This window comes from Misgurnus anguillicaudatus, unplaced genomic scaffold (genome assembly GCF_027580225.2).
Source record: "Misgurnus anguillicaudatus unplaced genomic scaffold, ASM2758022v2 HiC_scaffold_33, whole genome shotgun sequence".
Lineage (NCBI taxonomy): Eukaryota > Metazoa > Chordata > Actinopteri > Cypriniformes > Cobitidae > Misgurnus > Misgurnus anguillicaudatus.
This window is the reverse complement of record NW_027395283.1, coordinates 6,830,970-6,847,384: the sequence shown is the minus strand read 5'-3', so window position 1 is coordinate 6,847,384 and position 16,415 is coordinate 6,830,970. Positions and strand designations below refer to the sequence as shown.

Here is a 16,415-nt window from a genome sequence, read left to right as displayed (position 1 = left end):
ACTTTGGGAAGAACACCAGTCGACAAACAGGTTCCATTTAAGCGCGTAAGCCTGTCTCGTAGACGGCGCTCGCGCAGCAGCAATAGTGTTAGATACCTCTTGCGGTAAATCACTCATATCCTCCGTGCCCCGTCCAGAGACCACACATGGAGGTTCCACAGGTCGGGGCGCGGGTGCCATAATGTGCCCTCTTGTTGAGAAAGAAGGTCCTTCCTCAGGGGAATCTTCCACGGAGGGGCTGTCGCGAGGAGAGCGAGTTCTGGAAACCAACTCCTGGTTGTCCAATACGGTGCCACCAACAGCACGCTCTCCTCGTCCTCCCAGATTTTGCATAGGGTTTGCGCAATGAGGCTCACCGGAGGGAACGCGTATTTGCGCATGTTTCGCGGCCAGCTGTGTGCCAATGCATCCACGCCGAGCGAGTCGTCGGCTAGTGAATAGAACAGGCGACAATGGGTCGTCTCTGGGGAAGCAAACAGATCTATCTGCGCTTTGCCGAAACGTCTCCAAATTTGCTGAACCGCAATGGGGTGGAGTCGCCATTCGCCGGGACGCGCAGCCCGAGAGAGCGCATCCGCCTCTACATTGAGCGTGCCCGGGATGTAAATGGCACGAAGAGACCTCAAATTCTTCTGACTCCAAGTGAGGAGGTGACGGGCGAGATGCGACAGGTGACGCGAGCGTAAACCGCCTTGACGATTGATGTACGCCACGGTCGCAGTGTTGTCTGTTCGAACTAATACATCTTTGCCCCGTAACTCGTTGCTGAAACGGACGAGCGCAAGATATACAGCCCACATTTCCCGGCAGTTTATGTGCCAATGCAGCTGGGGTGTCGTCCAGACCCCCGAAGCCGCAAGCCCATCGTACGTGGCCCCCCACCCCGTGTCTGACGCATCTGTGCATACTATCGCATGCCTGGAGACCTGTCTCAGAGGCACACCGGCTCGGAGAAACGCACGGTCTAACCACGGAGTGAAAGTGCGACGACACGCAGGTGTAATGATAACACGGTGAATGCCGCGCAGCCACGCTCTCCTCGGGACTCGATCGTGAAGCCAATGCTGAAGCGGTCGCATATGAAGCAGTCCGAGCGGAGTTACAGCTGCGGCTGCTGCCATATGCCCCAAAAGCTTCTGAAATTGTTTCAGCGGGACCGCGCTCTTGCTCTTGAATGTATTCAGGCAAGTCAGAATCGACTGTACACGCGCCTCTGTTAGACGAGCTGTCAAATCGATCGAGTCCAGTTCCATACCGAGAAAAGAGATTCTCTCCACGGGGCAAAGCTTGCTCTTTTCCCAGTTGACCCGAAGACCCAAACGAGCGAGGTGTTTTAAAGTTAAATCTCTGTGATCGCACAGCGTCTGACGTGTTTGAGCTATTATTAGCCAATCGTCCAGATACGCGAGAATGCGCACACCTCTCTCTCTCAGGGGTTTTAAAGCCCCCTCCACTACTTTGGTGAATACACGGGGCGACAGAGAGAGCCCGAATGGGAGGACTTTGTACTGGTATGCTCGCCCCTCGAACGCAAAGCGGAGAAACGGCCTGTGCCGGGGGAGAATCGATACGTGGAACTACGCGTCCTTCAGGTCGATAGATGCGAACCAATCGTTTGGACAAATGCATGGAAATATGCGTTTGGGCGTCAGCATTTTGAACGGCATTCTGTGAAGTGCACGGTTCAGCGAACGCAGGTCCAGGATCGGTCGCAAACCGCCGCTTTTCTTGGGTACAATAAAGTAAGGGCTGTAAAACCCCGACCTCATCTCGGCTGGAGGGACCGGCTGGATCGCGTCTTTCGGCAATAAGACAGCGATCTCCGCACGGAGGACGTGCGCATCGGCAGCTCTCACCATAGTGAAACAAACGCCAGAGAATTTGGGGGGACGCCGGGCAAATTGGATCGCATAGCCGAGACGAATCGTGCGTAAAAGCCAACGCGACGGGCTGGGAAGCTGTTCCCACGCCCCCAGATACCGTGCGAGGGGGACTAAAGGCACGATCGGTGTACCCGCGGCGGGCGCAACGGAGGTGATCGCCGGTGTGTGCGTAATGGCCGCACCGACAGCAGTGTTGTGTGTGATAACACTCACCTGAATCCGTCGCTGGGTGGGTGAGTAAGGGAGGCTCTGAAGACACCTCACACCACTCGATGCACCCTCTGGCGAAGGAGGAGGGAGACGATGGGTTATGAGCCCGTAGCTGTCTCCTACCGCCTGAGAAGTTGGAGAGCGCGGTGGGGTTATGAGCCTGTGCGCCGCTCTCGTTCTCCTCTGATGAGTCGGAGAACGAGGGGGGGTTATGAGCCCGCTTGTGTCTCCGGCGCTCATCTGAAGACCTAGAGATGGAAGTGGAATTCGCTCTTTTTGTGGATTTGTGGGTGCCGACTGAAAAGTCGGCGGAACAGAAAAATGAAACAAAAGATTCCCCAACCGGCCCTCCTCCGGTGGGGGGAGTGGTGCCTTCACCATCTCCCGAAGAGCGATCCCCTCCATCTCTAGGTCGCCCGTCTCAGGGCCGCTTAGATCTTCTTTTACCACCCTTTGAAGCGGGCTGAGCGGGCGGGGCGGGCTGCTGACGACCGGTTCCTCGCTTCTTAGAAGAGCCCCGGGGAGGAACGGAGGCGGCCGCCGCAGGACGCCCTCGGCGAGGAGCAGGCTGAGGTGCCGACGTGGATGGGGCGGGCGCAGGACGCTTCCGACGTGGCATGATCTGAGCGATGGCCTCAGTCTGCTTCTTGGCCGCGGAGAATTGCTGCGCAAACTCCTCGACCGTCTCGCCGAACAGGCCGGTCTGGGAAACCGGAGCATTCAGGAGCCGGGTTTTATCGGCGTCCTTCATGTCCGCCAGACACAGCCAGAGATGGCGTTCCTGGACTACCAGGGTAGACATCGCACGCCCGACGGCGCGTGCGGTGACCTTGGTCGCACGAAGCGCCAGATCTGTGGCCGCACGTAGTTCAGAGAACTCCGCCGAGTCGTGACCTCCCGCGTGCAGGTCCCTCAGAGCCTTAGCCTGGTGAACCTGCAGCAATGCCATGGCATGCAGGGCAGAGGCTGCCTCCCCACAAGCCTTGTAAGCAGCACCGGACAGCGCCGAAGACTGCTTACAGGCCCGTGAGGGGAGAGTAGGCTGGTCCCGCCAGGAGGAAGCGACACCGGCCGGACACAACTGCATCGCGACCGGGCGCTCCACTGACGGGATACCAGTGTACCCCTTGGCATCCCCACCCTCGAGAGAGGTGAGAGGTGAAGGCTGATACGGCCGGTTCCGGGCAGAAAACGGGGTTTTACACGACCGCGTCAGCTCTTCATGCACCTCGGGGAAGAAAGGCACCGGGGGCGAGGACTGAAAAGCCCTGGCACCCCCGAAGAACCAATCATCGAGGCGGGACGGTTCAGGTGGGGGAGGTTTAGTCCACTCCAAGCCGACCGCCTCCGCCGCCCGAGCGAGCATGGCTGCCATCTCAGGTTCGAACGCAGGACCCGCAACCTGGCCCGAAGGCGGGAGCGGATCCGGATCGACGTCCGAGGCTGACAACCCCCCCTCCGACGTTACGGTGGACATCGCGTCAGGTGGAGGCTCGACAGAGCGCGAGGACACCGTAGAACACGGGCCGCTCGTCTCCATCGGGACCTCCGCTGGCAACGGATCAGGGCGCTGGGAGCTGCTGGACGAACCAGCAGACCGACCCAGCACCGTTATACGGAGATCATCCTTCGCCAATTTGGTAGCTGCGCCCTTAGCAGCACCAGACTGGGAAGGCGGGAGCCGTTGCCAGAGGAACGACACCCGTCTCCGCAAATCCGCCATAGTCATGCCCTCGCAGATGGGGCATGAGCTATCACGCAACGCTGCCTCTGCGTGCTGGAGCCCCAGACACGAAAGACAACGCTTGTGGCCATCCTGGGGGGCGATGAACACACCGCATCCAGAAACGGAGCACGGACGGAAATCCATCTTTAAAAAGACGACCCCGACCGTGACACGAATGAGTGGCTGTCTTTAAAAAGACACAAAGCTCAAACGTGCTGCTCTTTTAGGAAATCACTCTTTGTGCAAGCTGGTGAAACACACAGGGAGAGGCAACGCACTCACTCGAACTCAAGTCCTAAATTAAAGAGACAGAGAGAGAGAGAAAGGGTGGAGAAAAAACACTGCGAGCCTCCGCTGAGGTGTCTTTGCCCAACCAACTTCAGCAAGCTGAGATCTTTTTCTTCCCACAGAACAGGATCTACGAAGATCAGTTTCAGAAAATAGCTTCTCGTGAGCAGATGTCTGCCGGCTTCGAAGCAATAAAGCTGATTTGGTATTATGCACCTGCGTCTTATATACGCACCTGGCGGGGCGGCGCCGGCATTATGCAAATACCTGCATGCCAAGTTCATTGGCGTTTTTGATAGTTCTCGAAGTAGATAGGTCACCCGCGAAGCGGTTCCCAATTCGTCGGTCACGACGTGACGTCGTAGTGACCGACTGAAAGGGAACAATCAATTACACATTCTTTTTTTTTTTTTTTTTTTTTTTTTTTTTTTTTTTATTTGCCCATAGAATTACATTGATAGCAACAGTGTCAGGATACAGCAGTGCCAAGTACAACTAAAACAGTGGCAAGAAAATCCGAAAAAACAAGCGAAAATAACAACAAAAAAGGTAGATACAGGGAAAAGTAAAAAAAGCCAAAGGAATTAGAAACACACAACCCCGAAACATCAACCCCGCCTCACAACATTCCAAAAGTTGTAAGTATGGGATAAAGGACAAAAAGAAAAGAAAGAAAAAAAGATATGTATAATTATTCCTAAAACCTTTTCATATATTCCCAAAGGGGAGACCAGAGCAGCCAAAATTGTTCAGATTTTTGCTGTTTATCATAAGTGAGCTTTTCAAAAGGTAATAGTGTGGCAATTTGTGATATCCACATTTTAAGGGTTGGAGCCTGTGAAGCGGACCAAAGTAACAAGATGCATTTCTTTGCTAGATATACCAAGATGATAAATAACTGCGTTGTTTTTTTATTAAACAGAGTATTCACCTTAAGATTAAGTAGGTATACTGCTGGGGTCATATCAAAGTTCACTCCAGAGAGATCTTTCAATACATGATGCACTTTTTTCCAATAAGGCAATATTTTGTCACAATACCAAAAACAATGAATGACAGTGCCCTTATGTTTGTTACACTTAAAGCACAGGCCTGAGGTATTGGCAAACATCTTTTTAATACGCATTGGTGTAAAATATACCCTATTAAAAAATTTAAAGTTGAGCTCATGCACCCCAAGAGAAGTGCATTTAGGGTATACATTCTTGCATACGACATCCCAGTCATTTCCCTCAATAGGCTGGCCTGTGTCTTTTTCCCATACTGCCTTAAGTGCTGGAAGGCTTGAGATGCAGTTATTAACTAGAATGTCATATATCTTTGATATCGATCCCTTTAACTCAATTGGGTTTTGTAAAAGGTCCTCAATAGCAGTTATTTGCATGTTCAGCTCCCCTTTATCTACAATTGTTTTCAAAAAATGACGTAACTGGAGATATTTATAAAAATCTGACTTTGGAACTTTGTATTGATCCACAATTTGCTGGAAAGATTTTAAAATACCCTCTGTAAATAAGCAAGATAGTTGGGATATTCCCAGCTTTAGCCATGTTGAGAGGCCAATATTTTGCAATGTTAAAGGAAAATCAGGGTTAAAACAAATTGGAGAGGATAAGGAAAGGAAGGCGGGAATTTTTAAGTATGTCTTAACATCTCTCCAAACTCGGAGAGTGTTCGCTGTGGTAAAATGTTCAGAAATTTTTTTAATCTTAGTATACTTTTTGATAAAAGGTAAAGATTTAATTGGAAATGGGGTGCAAATTGATGATTCCATATTATACCAAATAGAGTTTGTTCTCTCTGTACTCCATGTGATCATATTTTTTATCTGGGCTGCCCAATAGTACAATTGCAGATTTGGCAGAGCTATCCCACCCCTATCTTTTGGCTTAAGCAATTTTGAGAGTTTTATACGGGGCAATTTGTTATTCCAGATAAACTTTGAGAGGTGTTTGTTAAGATCCTTAAAAAAAGAACTTGGTAAATAACTAGGTATAGATTGAAATAAGTATAACAATTTGGGAAGAACATTCATTTTTATTACATTTATTCTGCCCAGAAATGAAATTGGAAGTAGACACCATGTTTTCAAGTTAGTCTTGATTATTTCTGTAAGTGGGGTGTAATTGTTTTTTATAAGATCACTAAGTGAGGCTGTAATAAAGATTCCTAGATATCTGAAGCCTTCCTCTGATATTTGAAAAGGAGATATTAATTTTAGATGATCTAGTGAAGGGAGATTTAAAGGTAATGCAATGGATTTAGAGAGATTTATTTTATAGCCAGAAAGACTACTGTACAAAGAAATGCAGTCCAGAAGTGTTGGTATGGACTGTTCTGGTTTAAGCATAAATATTAGAACATCGTCAGCATATAGTGAAACTCTATGATTAGTTTCACCCAATGTAATGCCGTGGAAATTTTTACTTTGTCTAATAAGCTCTGCAAGGGGCTCGATTACCAAAGCGAAAAGCAGGGGCGAGAGAGGGCATCCCTGTCTTGTACCCCTCCCTATACTGAACGGAGTTGAAGTGGTACCATTCACGACCATTGTGGCCTTCAAGTTAGAGTAAAGCAACTGGATCCATTTAATAAAGTTATGACCCAATTACACATTCTTAATAAAAATGTCATTTCAATTCTGAAACATAAGAGGATTTTATATAAATTGTTTCAGCACTGACCCATAATAGTGCCCCAACAAAATAAATGGCCAATTGCACTGCATTGTAATGAATGTATTTTGCAATGCAATTTTTTTACCCATATCAATGCTGCAAGGAAACCTCAGGTACATTTATGCTGTTATACTAGTGACCTTAAGAAAAAAGGTATCAGTCTTTCTTGTGTTTTGTTAATGATTTACTGTGTTGATCTATTTTCTAACTTAACATGCATTTAAATTGTACAGATTTTGCTAGTGCTGCAATTCAGATTGCTTTAGTGAGGCAATTTTATCATATGAATATAACCCAGAGGGGAAGAACCAAGTAAAGAACAAACCAGGAAATGATATGGGGGTGCCCGAACCAAAAGCCACAGAGAAGGGGTTTAGGATCCAGGCTGGATAAAAAACATTAAAAAAATTCAAAACAAAAACACACACAAAAAAACACAACCCTCCCCTTCTGTTCAGGCTTGTGTTCCTCCGTGACCCTGAAGATTATACCGGCGGGGGTTATACAGCTGGCAGGAACTACCAAGCCAGGCAGTTTTCAGGTTAGAGGCCAGTTTAAAAGCCGCAGATGATTGGATGAACATTGGGCTGATATATTTATCAAACATATGAATGGTGTTTCTGTCTATGCAAATTAGGACATATTAAATAAGTGTAAAGCTCATGTGGATATTCAAATTCATTTCAAAAGAAACTTGTAATACCAAAAAGTTACTTTTGGGTGTATTTTGGGCATATTCGATTAGTGTATAGCTCATTTGCATATTAAATTTAATTTTCAAAGCAACTTGTAATACAAAAAAAATTACTTTTCATGGGTACTTTCATTGTGTAAAGTTTCATTTTGATAGGAGTAAAGGAAAAAAATAGCCCCATTGGGGTGTATTGTAGTCTGGCCTTATTGGCACACATTTCGGATTGATGAGAAATTAACATATTTCCTCAACTAGGATTTCTTAGGACTTTTAGTATGTTGTTCTGGACACCTCATAGAAATGATCTAGGCTGAAAAAAATTCTTTTACAATTACTTCTATTTTTTGCTCCAAAATGAGTTAGTTTGCCTGGACTATATATCCACATTTCAAATCACACTCAAATGTAAATTAAGTAAATAAACAAGAAACCAAGTATATAAAAGAAAATACCAAAATAGGAAAAAATCAATTTCATCATTTACAACACAACAGAGATGTAAATAAATAATTTGTTTTTTTTTTTTTACAAAAAAGGCAAAAAGTCAATTTCTTCATTAACACCAGGAAACTCCATACTCTTAAGTGTATAGACCCAAAACGTTTCTCTTTGTAGAAGCCGCTTTAATCTATTTCCCCCTCTTATTGTACAGGGGATGGATTCAATGCCAATAACTTTTAAAGAAGACTCACAGGTATGACCCGCCTCAATATAATGTCTCGCCATGGGGTACAGCACGTTTTTTGTCCGGATCGCATACTTATGCTCTGCAACTCTTAACCGTAATTTCCTTTTTGTTTGACCAATATAAAAATGCCCACATTCACATTCTAATCTATATATTACATGAGAAGTATTACAATTGATGAAAGAACTAATAGAATACACTTTACCAGAATTCACATCTGTAAACGTATTAGTTTTCACCATATTGTCACAATGTCTGCACTTTCCACATTTAAAATTACCGGTTAACGAGGTAAGCCATGTTTTTTTCTCAGGCGCCGGAAGGTAACTACGTACAACTTTATTCCGTATCGACGGTGGATGTCTGTAACTTACCATAGGCTTTTCTGAAAAAATTGTACAGAGCATGCTGTCGCTTTCTAAAATGTTCCAATTAGAATTGATGATGTGTTTAATTCGAATGGCCTCAGCGCTATATGTTGTTGAAAAATAGACACGATTAGAGTTATTAGAACGTGATACTTTACTTCTTCTCAATAATTGTTGCCTATCCATAGATTTCACTCTTTCTGTTGCCTTTGTTAAAGTCTGTGGTTCATAACCTCTCTGTTGAAATCTATTTGTCATGTCTTGCAGTTGAAATTCAAAATCACTTTGTACATCACAAATACGTTTCAGTCTTTGATACTGGCCGTATGGAATATTTTCTTTCAACCAAGATGGATGAAAACTATCCGCCCTAAGTATGGTGTTTCGATCTGTTGATTTTCTGAAAATCGAAGTATGTAGATCACCATTGACGTCTTTAGTAATTTTAAGATCGAGAAAATTGATCTCAGACAAAGAATATTCCAGGCTCAATTTTAAATTAGGATTTATCCCATTAATGTACTTGTGAAACAAATGCAATTCAGACTCAGAACCTGACCAAATCAATAAAACATCATCAATGTACCTGCCCCACAAAACCACTTTATCAAGAAAAGGATTATTAGCTGAGAGAATATATTTCTCTTCCCACAAACCCAAAAATAAGTTTGCATAATTGGGTGCAAAACAGGCGCCCATCGCTGTACCTTTAACCTGCTTGTAAAATATATTCAAAAATAGAAATACATTATTCTCAAGTATCCATTTCATCAATTGTAAAATAAAAGAAGTGGGTGGCGTATTCTCTGGTGATCGATCACTTAAAAAATGTTGCGTCGCCTCCAAACCCTCAGAATGATCAATATTAGTATACAGTGATTCAACATCCATTGTTACCAACAATGATTCACCTACATTCTTTAAATCACAGATCATATTTAGCACATGAGTACTGTCTTGGATGAAAGAAGGCAGTTTACATACATATGGTTTTATAAAAAAGTCTACATACTGTGAAGCTGGTTCAGTCAGTGATGCATTCCCACTTATTATGGGCCTACCTGGTGGAGTCTTTAAATTCTTATGAATCTTGGGTAGCATATAGAATGATGGAATCCGAGGGTCTTTACAAAATAAAAAATCAAATTCCTTTTGCGATATCCAATTATTATCCTTGGCTGTAGATAAAAGATCTTTAAGTTGACCGATCATATGATCCAAGGGATTTACTGTAAGAGCTGAATAGTACTCAGGATTGGTAAGTTGTCGGAGTCCTTCTTGAATGTATTGTTCTGTCCCCCACACAACCACAGCACCACCTTTGTCGGCAGGTTTCACAATGATTTCTGTATTATCCGATAGCCACTTCAATGCTGTGGATTCCTGTCTTGTAAGATTGTAATGCCTGGGTTTTCGTTGATTTGTAAAAAGACAATCCACATCATATGTGACTTTATTAATATAAGTGTTGAGGGTCGCATTAGAACTCTTTGGGAAAAAAGTAGACTTCGGTTTAAATGGGGTAACTCCGATCTCCGTAGATTTGTCTATAGAGTCACGATTATTGTGATACCATGCTTTAAGATGTAAATTACGAAAAAAACGAAACAAATCTACTTTGGTTTGAAATTGTTGTGCCGAATATGTAGGAGCAAATGTAAGGCCTTTTTCAAGGACCGAAATACAATCGGGGGAAAGGACTTTATTGGATATATTAATCACAGTCTCCGTCTCAGTTGGTTCCTGGTTCGGACCCCCTCTGGAGCTGTTCGATGTTTTATTCGTCCGTCCCCTTCTTGTCCCATTTCGCCTCTTCTTTTCTTTAGAGCATCCCCATTGCGCCTGAGGTCTAAAAAATTTGGTGACATCCTCAATTGTGTAGTTCCAGAATGTGATCTTTCGTCATCGTCGCTACTGGGTATGTTGAATGAAACTGACCTCACTCTTCGGGTCTGATAGGATTTATTAGATCTTTCATTCCACGTATAGACCTTTCCTTCTTGGTAATCTTTCTGATCACGTTTAAATTTGAATAACTTCTATTCTTTAATAGACTCAGAAAGTCTGTTCAAATCTTCTTTCAATTTTGTTTCAAAGGGAAGTCTATGTTCAGAAGAATGTTCACCGAAGATTTTGGATTTAACTTCTACAATCTCATTTTGTATTTCACACTTTTGTTTCTTCGCACGATGGTCCATTACCGTATAATTACGAGCCCCCTAGGCCTGAGAGGGGTCAGGCAGAGTTAAGGGGAAGGGTAAATGGACAGAGGAGAGAGATAGAGTTGTGGTGTGAGGAGAATCGTTGGAGAATTGGGCAGGTGTCTTGGTGAGTGACCACAGGCTATAGCTAATTGTGGCTAACGTTATCTCCATGTTTATCACATTGCAGTATCTTTAATAAATCATATTTAGCAATGTTGCTGTCGACTTGCTGTTGTTTTTCAAGCATCCATGTAGATTGTCACCAACTAAGCCAGCAACATGTGTCTTAAAATAATTAATTTAGATCCCAGATTTTAAATGAATGCTGTAGGCCAGAGGTTCTCAACTCTGGCCCTCGAGATCCACTTTCCTGCAGAGTTTAGCTCTAACCCTGATCAAACTCACCTGCTTGCAATTTTCTGGTATTCCTGAAGTGCTTGATTGTCTTGCTCAGGTGTGTTTGATCAGGGCTGGAGCTAAAGTCTGCAGGAAAGTGGATCTCGAGGGCCAGAGTTGAGAACCTCTGCTGTAGGCTATAGCTTACATCTGTGACCGTCTGGAAATTCTGTGCATTTCTGCACAACATAGTTTATTGAGAAATTTTGTAGAAATCGCTAGCTGATTTTTAATCAGTAACTGCTTTCAGACCTAGGTGTTCGCATGTTCCACTTCTGCAGATGTCAAGCGTTTGGGCTGTAACGTTATATCTGAACAACATAACCGGCCAGCTGGAATTCCAAACTTAGCCGGCTGTTATACTACTCCCCTCTTAGTATTTTCAACAGACATTATGTAAATGAGCTCGCATGTACCGCGGAGTACGTGTATGAAAGCAGTTACTGTTCAGGTTAGGACGGGAATATGCCGTTCATAATACAGTCATTGTTACAAGGATCTTTTATTGTCACGTGGAGGCAGCGAAATTGCTTCTCTTTGTAAGGGATAATGTAGAGGCAGCCGGTAGTTATCAGGAAATAACCCCCGACAGTGTGATCAGGACCCGTCGCGAAGCGGAGGGTCTTGTATCACACTGAAGGGGCTTATTTACCCGATAACTACCGGCTGCCTCTACATTATCCCGCTTATTACACGGCTACTTGTCACATAAGACAAAAACCGGACATGAATATGAATTTGAAACATTTTATTGGCATATTTGTTTTAAATTAACATTTTTATCCTTCCGCGAAACTTTGCACAGATGCATAAAATGATCGTAATACCTTATTAAGATCCTCTGCTTTATACTTGTCTGTCTTCATTTTTTCTCTTTTAGCCAGTCTTTGAGAAGTTTTAATGCCCATTCTGTATTTTTTGTGTGTTGGCTTCGTAGCTGTCATGCTCTATTTTGTCAAATTCAGTCTCAGTAAGCTCTCCGTGTCTTGTCGTGATTGTCCAGTGTTTGTCACAAGATAGCGCCAAACAGTAATCTTTATTGGCGTGGAGCAATTTTACTCGTACAAGTAGTCTGGCTATGCGTTATTACTTTGGAGCGGTTATTATTTGAAAAGAACGAACCTGCAAATGTCTCAACTGACCAATCAGAATCAAGCATTCCAGAGAGCCGTGTAATAAGCCTGGACAAAACGTATCTAAGCACGGAAATCTTTGTGTTTCTTGTTTGGAAATCGGTGGACCTGATGGCCAGACAAGTTAAGAGTTGTTGCATCCAAAACAAACACAAGAATTCACCATTGTGACAACTCAAACTAACGATAACGACAATCTCTATTCTCTGTCTCCACATCTCAGACTACATAAACCCACACTGAGAACGATGGTGGCAGCGCCTGTGTTTGCCTGTTACGTCATATGATGCGTTCTCTGGGAAAGGGCATTTTTTTGGAGCGTAGCTTAGAAATAGGCACACTTTTTTCTTAATTTCTGCCCGTGGGTGTTGTAAAACATATGTATTCTCTTATGTATATCTTTTTCAATTGACATTTTCATACAATATTGTGTATAAATTAAAATAATAATATTAACTTGAAAGATGGGCTTTAATGATTTGTAAAATGTTACATTTAGTCAAAATAGAAAAGGTCAACATTTTCTAACATTTACTACTAAATAAAATAAAATCCTATAATTTACCTGAAATGAGGACTCATGTTTTCATAGAAGTCTTGTGGTTGATTCTCAGATTGTTCAATCTTCCTTCTCTGACAGTCAGGTTCTGTTATTCGTCTGAATGGCAAGAATGAGAATCAAGAATTTCTTTACACTTTATTATAAGTGGAATTTTCACGTAACTTTATTACCTTTACAGTTTTTACACTGCTGTGAATTAGGGATATGCATGAATGGTTGAATATTTAATCTGCAATAATAATTTGAATAGAAGAAATGCTATTTGAATGTTTGTTTTTAACTCTTTCGCCGCCATTGACAAGTTAACTCATCAATTAAGAGAAATTGCTTCCCTGCCAAGTTTTTTCCAGCAATACCGCTCTTATCCACCATATCTCTCCTACCCAACTGATGCAACCAGTAAGCAACTCCTCCTCCCAAACAGTTCAGATGCAGCACTTTTTGATCATCGTTCTGAATATGATCTATAAGAAATGCAATTATCTCAGCTTTTTTCTCAAAATTTTGTATTTTTGACGAAACCCACCCATATTTGAGAGGTGATAAAAAGAGAACAAATGAAGGTAGGAGGTAGATGGTAGTCTTTATATATTTAAAGAAGAACATTTTCTAGAAGGCATTAAATCATTAAAAATGCTGGTGCTGACTGGGAAGGAGTTAATGTGCCACCACAAGGCTTTTACACTTCACCTGTACTGTCTTTTACAGACTTAAATGTAAAATATACATGAAAATTAATTTGAATGTATTTCTGATTGTTTTGGCAATAAAGATCTCAGACTAATTGAAGTATTTAGTTTATGCCAGGTTGTCTGTTTCTGTCCACCGAGCCGAGCGTGTTATTTAGATTTGCTGCTCCACCACATCACCGCATTATGAGAGATTTGTTAGCTTCCTGTTATATAGCCTAATTTATTCTGTTAAAGGGCCATTTCACCGATAGGATTATTAATCTTTGTTGAAAGTGGGTCATATTTGTAGTCGAAATGTAACATAAATTTAGAATTTTGTGCCTATTTGACCAAGAGAAGACAGAACGTGACTTTAGAGCACATTTGTATGAAAAACTACAACTCCCACTATGCACCACAATGCACAGCTCTGCAAGCCACTCCCATTAATCGGAACACGGCTCAGATATGCTATTGTGTACAAAAATGCCATGTTAGTAAAACAAAGAAAATAGCCACCACTGTGTCTGACAGACACCAATCATGACTTACTTTTAAACGTGATTTTACATTGTGTTACACACAATAACACTCTGGTCTGGTGTGTAGCAAAGTCTTATTCAAACAGTAACGTGAGGTGTCAGATCTGCAATGCAAATGTCTTTTCAAGTACTTAAAAAAGAGTATGCATTTTAAATGTTTATTTAGTTTTACCAATTTTCTTTTTGTCTCTTGTTTACTGTAATTACATCTGTGTAATATGAGCCTCATTGCTTTCACATAGACATATAAAACACCGCTCAGATATGCTATTGTGTACATAAATGCCACGTTAGTATAACAAAGAAAATAGAAACACTCACTTTATAGTCAGACATCCGTTTATCCCTGCATCCTCCACACAAACGCGTCCCCTGCATAATATCTCCACAGACGCACTGCCTCAGCTCTGTGCTCGTAAGCCGAAACACGTCTTTGAAATAAGCAGACACAAAGTGTCCGGAAACATTCACAAAACAAACGTTCATATCCTTATCTGATGGAGAAATGTTAAACAGAAAGCACACAGCTCGAGTCCATCCAAGCTTATATACTCCGCAGCGCGTTTGCTCGTAAGCCAAAACAAGTCTGTTAAATAAACACGTCCAAACACGGGCAAAATTGATCTCTTGCCTGGAAACATTCACAAAACAAATGTTCATATCCTTATCTGATGCAGAAATGTTATAAAGAAGGCACACAGCGAGAGTACAGGCAGTAGTCTGTCCAAGCTTCTCTACGCAGCAGAGGCCGATGGTTGCGTCGTCTTCCCCAGGCTCCTCTACTCAGCCTGTAGTGTCTGTAGTCTTTCACCCTCGACAAAGATACAGGATTTCCTTCTTTCAATGACGCAAAATGAGGATTTTTACATCATTGAAAGAAGGAAGTGCCTGAAATGAGTATTTCTCCCGTCTCAGGAGAAACTGAGGGAATGATGCACAACCATTTAAAAACATCACTGGGATTCTAACGATACAAAGCTTAATGCAAATTGGTGAAGTGTCCCTTTAAAGATTGCCAAATGTAACCAAAATTACTTTTAAATACATTTTTTCTGAGAGACTTTTATTTTGACGCAGTGATCTGTTATGATAGAGTAAACGAAGTCTTGGGTTGTGGAAGATAGATAGATAGATAGATAGATAGATAGATAGATAGATAGATAGATAGATAGATTGTTGAGGGGGTGCTCTGGGTCCGTTGTTATAGATTGGGCAAGGCAGGCTATTGCTCTGTCATTAAGTTCTGAAATGTTAGGTGTAGAGGAATGTATTATTTTTGAAGCTATGTGTGTTATTTTACTGAGTTTGTTTTTGTTAGTGACTGACAGCAAAGTGTAAAAACTAGTGGAGCAGTATAACAAAATGGGCTGGATGATGCTCATATACAGAAGTAACAGAAGACGAGGGGCAATGCAAAGGGAGCTGAGTTTTCGTAGAACATGCAGACGTTGATGTGAGCGTTTTTGGTTGTCTGTTATGTGATGGTCAAAAGTGAGCTTATTGTCCAGGGTATTTGAATTTCTCCACCTGTTCTATGATGTTGCCATGAATGGAGATCTGACTGAGACTGGGTGCGTTAAAGACCAGTTCTTTTGTTTTCTCAACATTGAGATGGAGAAAATTGTCTATGCACCAGTATGTAAAGTGTGATATTGTATCGTGGTAAGCAGCAATGGTGGTATGATCATTGAGTAAAGCCAGAATTGCAGTATCGTCTGAGTATTTGTAGTATGTTGTGATGGGTGAAGGACTAATACAGTCATTGGTGTAGAGCGTGTAGAGGAAGGGAGAGAAGACACAGCCTTGAGGAGCTCCAGTGTTACTTATGATGTTGTCCGATATAACAGACCCTATCCTCACAGCCTGTGGCCTGTTGCTCAAGAAACTGTGAATCAGATGGATGTAATAAGGTGCAACGTTGAGTTGGTGTAGTTTTCTAATCATCTGATGACGTTGGATTGTGTTGAAGGCTGAGCTTAGGTCCACAAAGAGAACTGCAGCAGAGTTACCAGATGTTGAAGGAGGGTATGAAGGAGACATACAACAGCATCCTCCGTCCCTCGCCTGGCTTTGTAGACAAACTGATATTTGTCCAGCTGGGGATTGACAGTTGACAAGATGTTGCGGAGAATCAGTTTTTCATAACATTTACTTGCTATGGGTGTGAGAGCAACAGGCCTGTAATGGTTGAACTCTGACGGGCGGGGTTTCTTTGGTAGAGGAATGATGGTAGAGATTTTCCATAGGGTGGGCCACCATGCTGTACTGTATGACTCATGCATTATTGAATAGAAAATCGGGGAGAGTTCCATTGCAAAAAGCTTGAGCACCCTGGCAGGGATGCCATCCGGCCCCATGGCCTTGCCAACTTT

The 16,415-nt window shown here is 42.9% G+C and overlaps 2 protein-coding genes across 3 annotated transcripts in view; both read right to left on the bottom strand.

The window, feature by feature from the left end:
• The window catches only part of LOC141363207 (protein NLRC3-like), a 261,612-nt gene that overhangs the window by 49,809 nt on the left and 195,388 nt on the right, over positions 1–16,415 (bottom strand). For both annotated transcript variants that reach the window (XM_073865808.1, XM_073865807.1), the window contains exon 5: positions 12,834–12,926. In XM_073865808.1, coding sequence (XP_073721909.1) covers positions 12,834–12,926 — 93 coding nt within the window. The remainder of the gene's footprint in view (positions 1–12,833; positions 12,927–16,415) is intronic.
• The window catches only part of LOC129437200 (protein NLRC3-like), a 196,869-nt gene that overhangs the window by 58,832 nt on the left and 121,622 nt on the right, over positions 1–16,415 (bottom strand). The window lies entirely within an intron of this gene.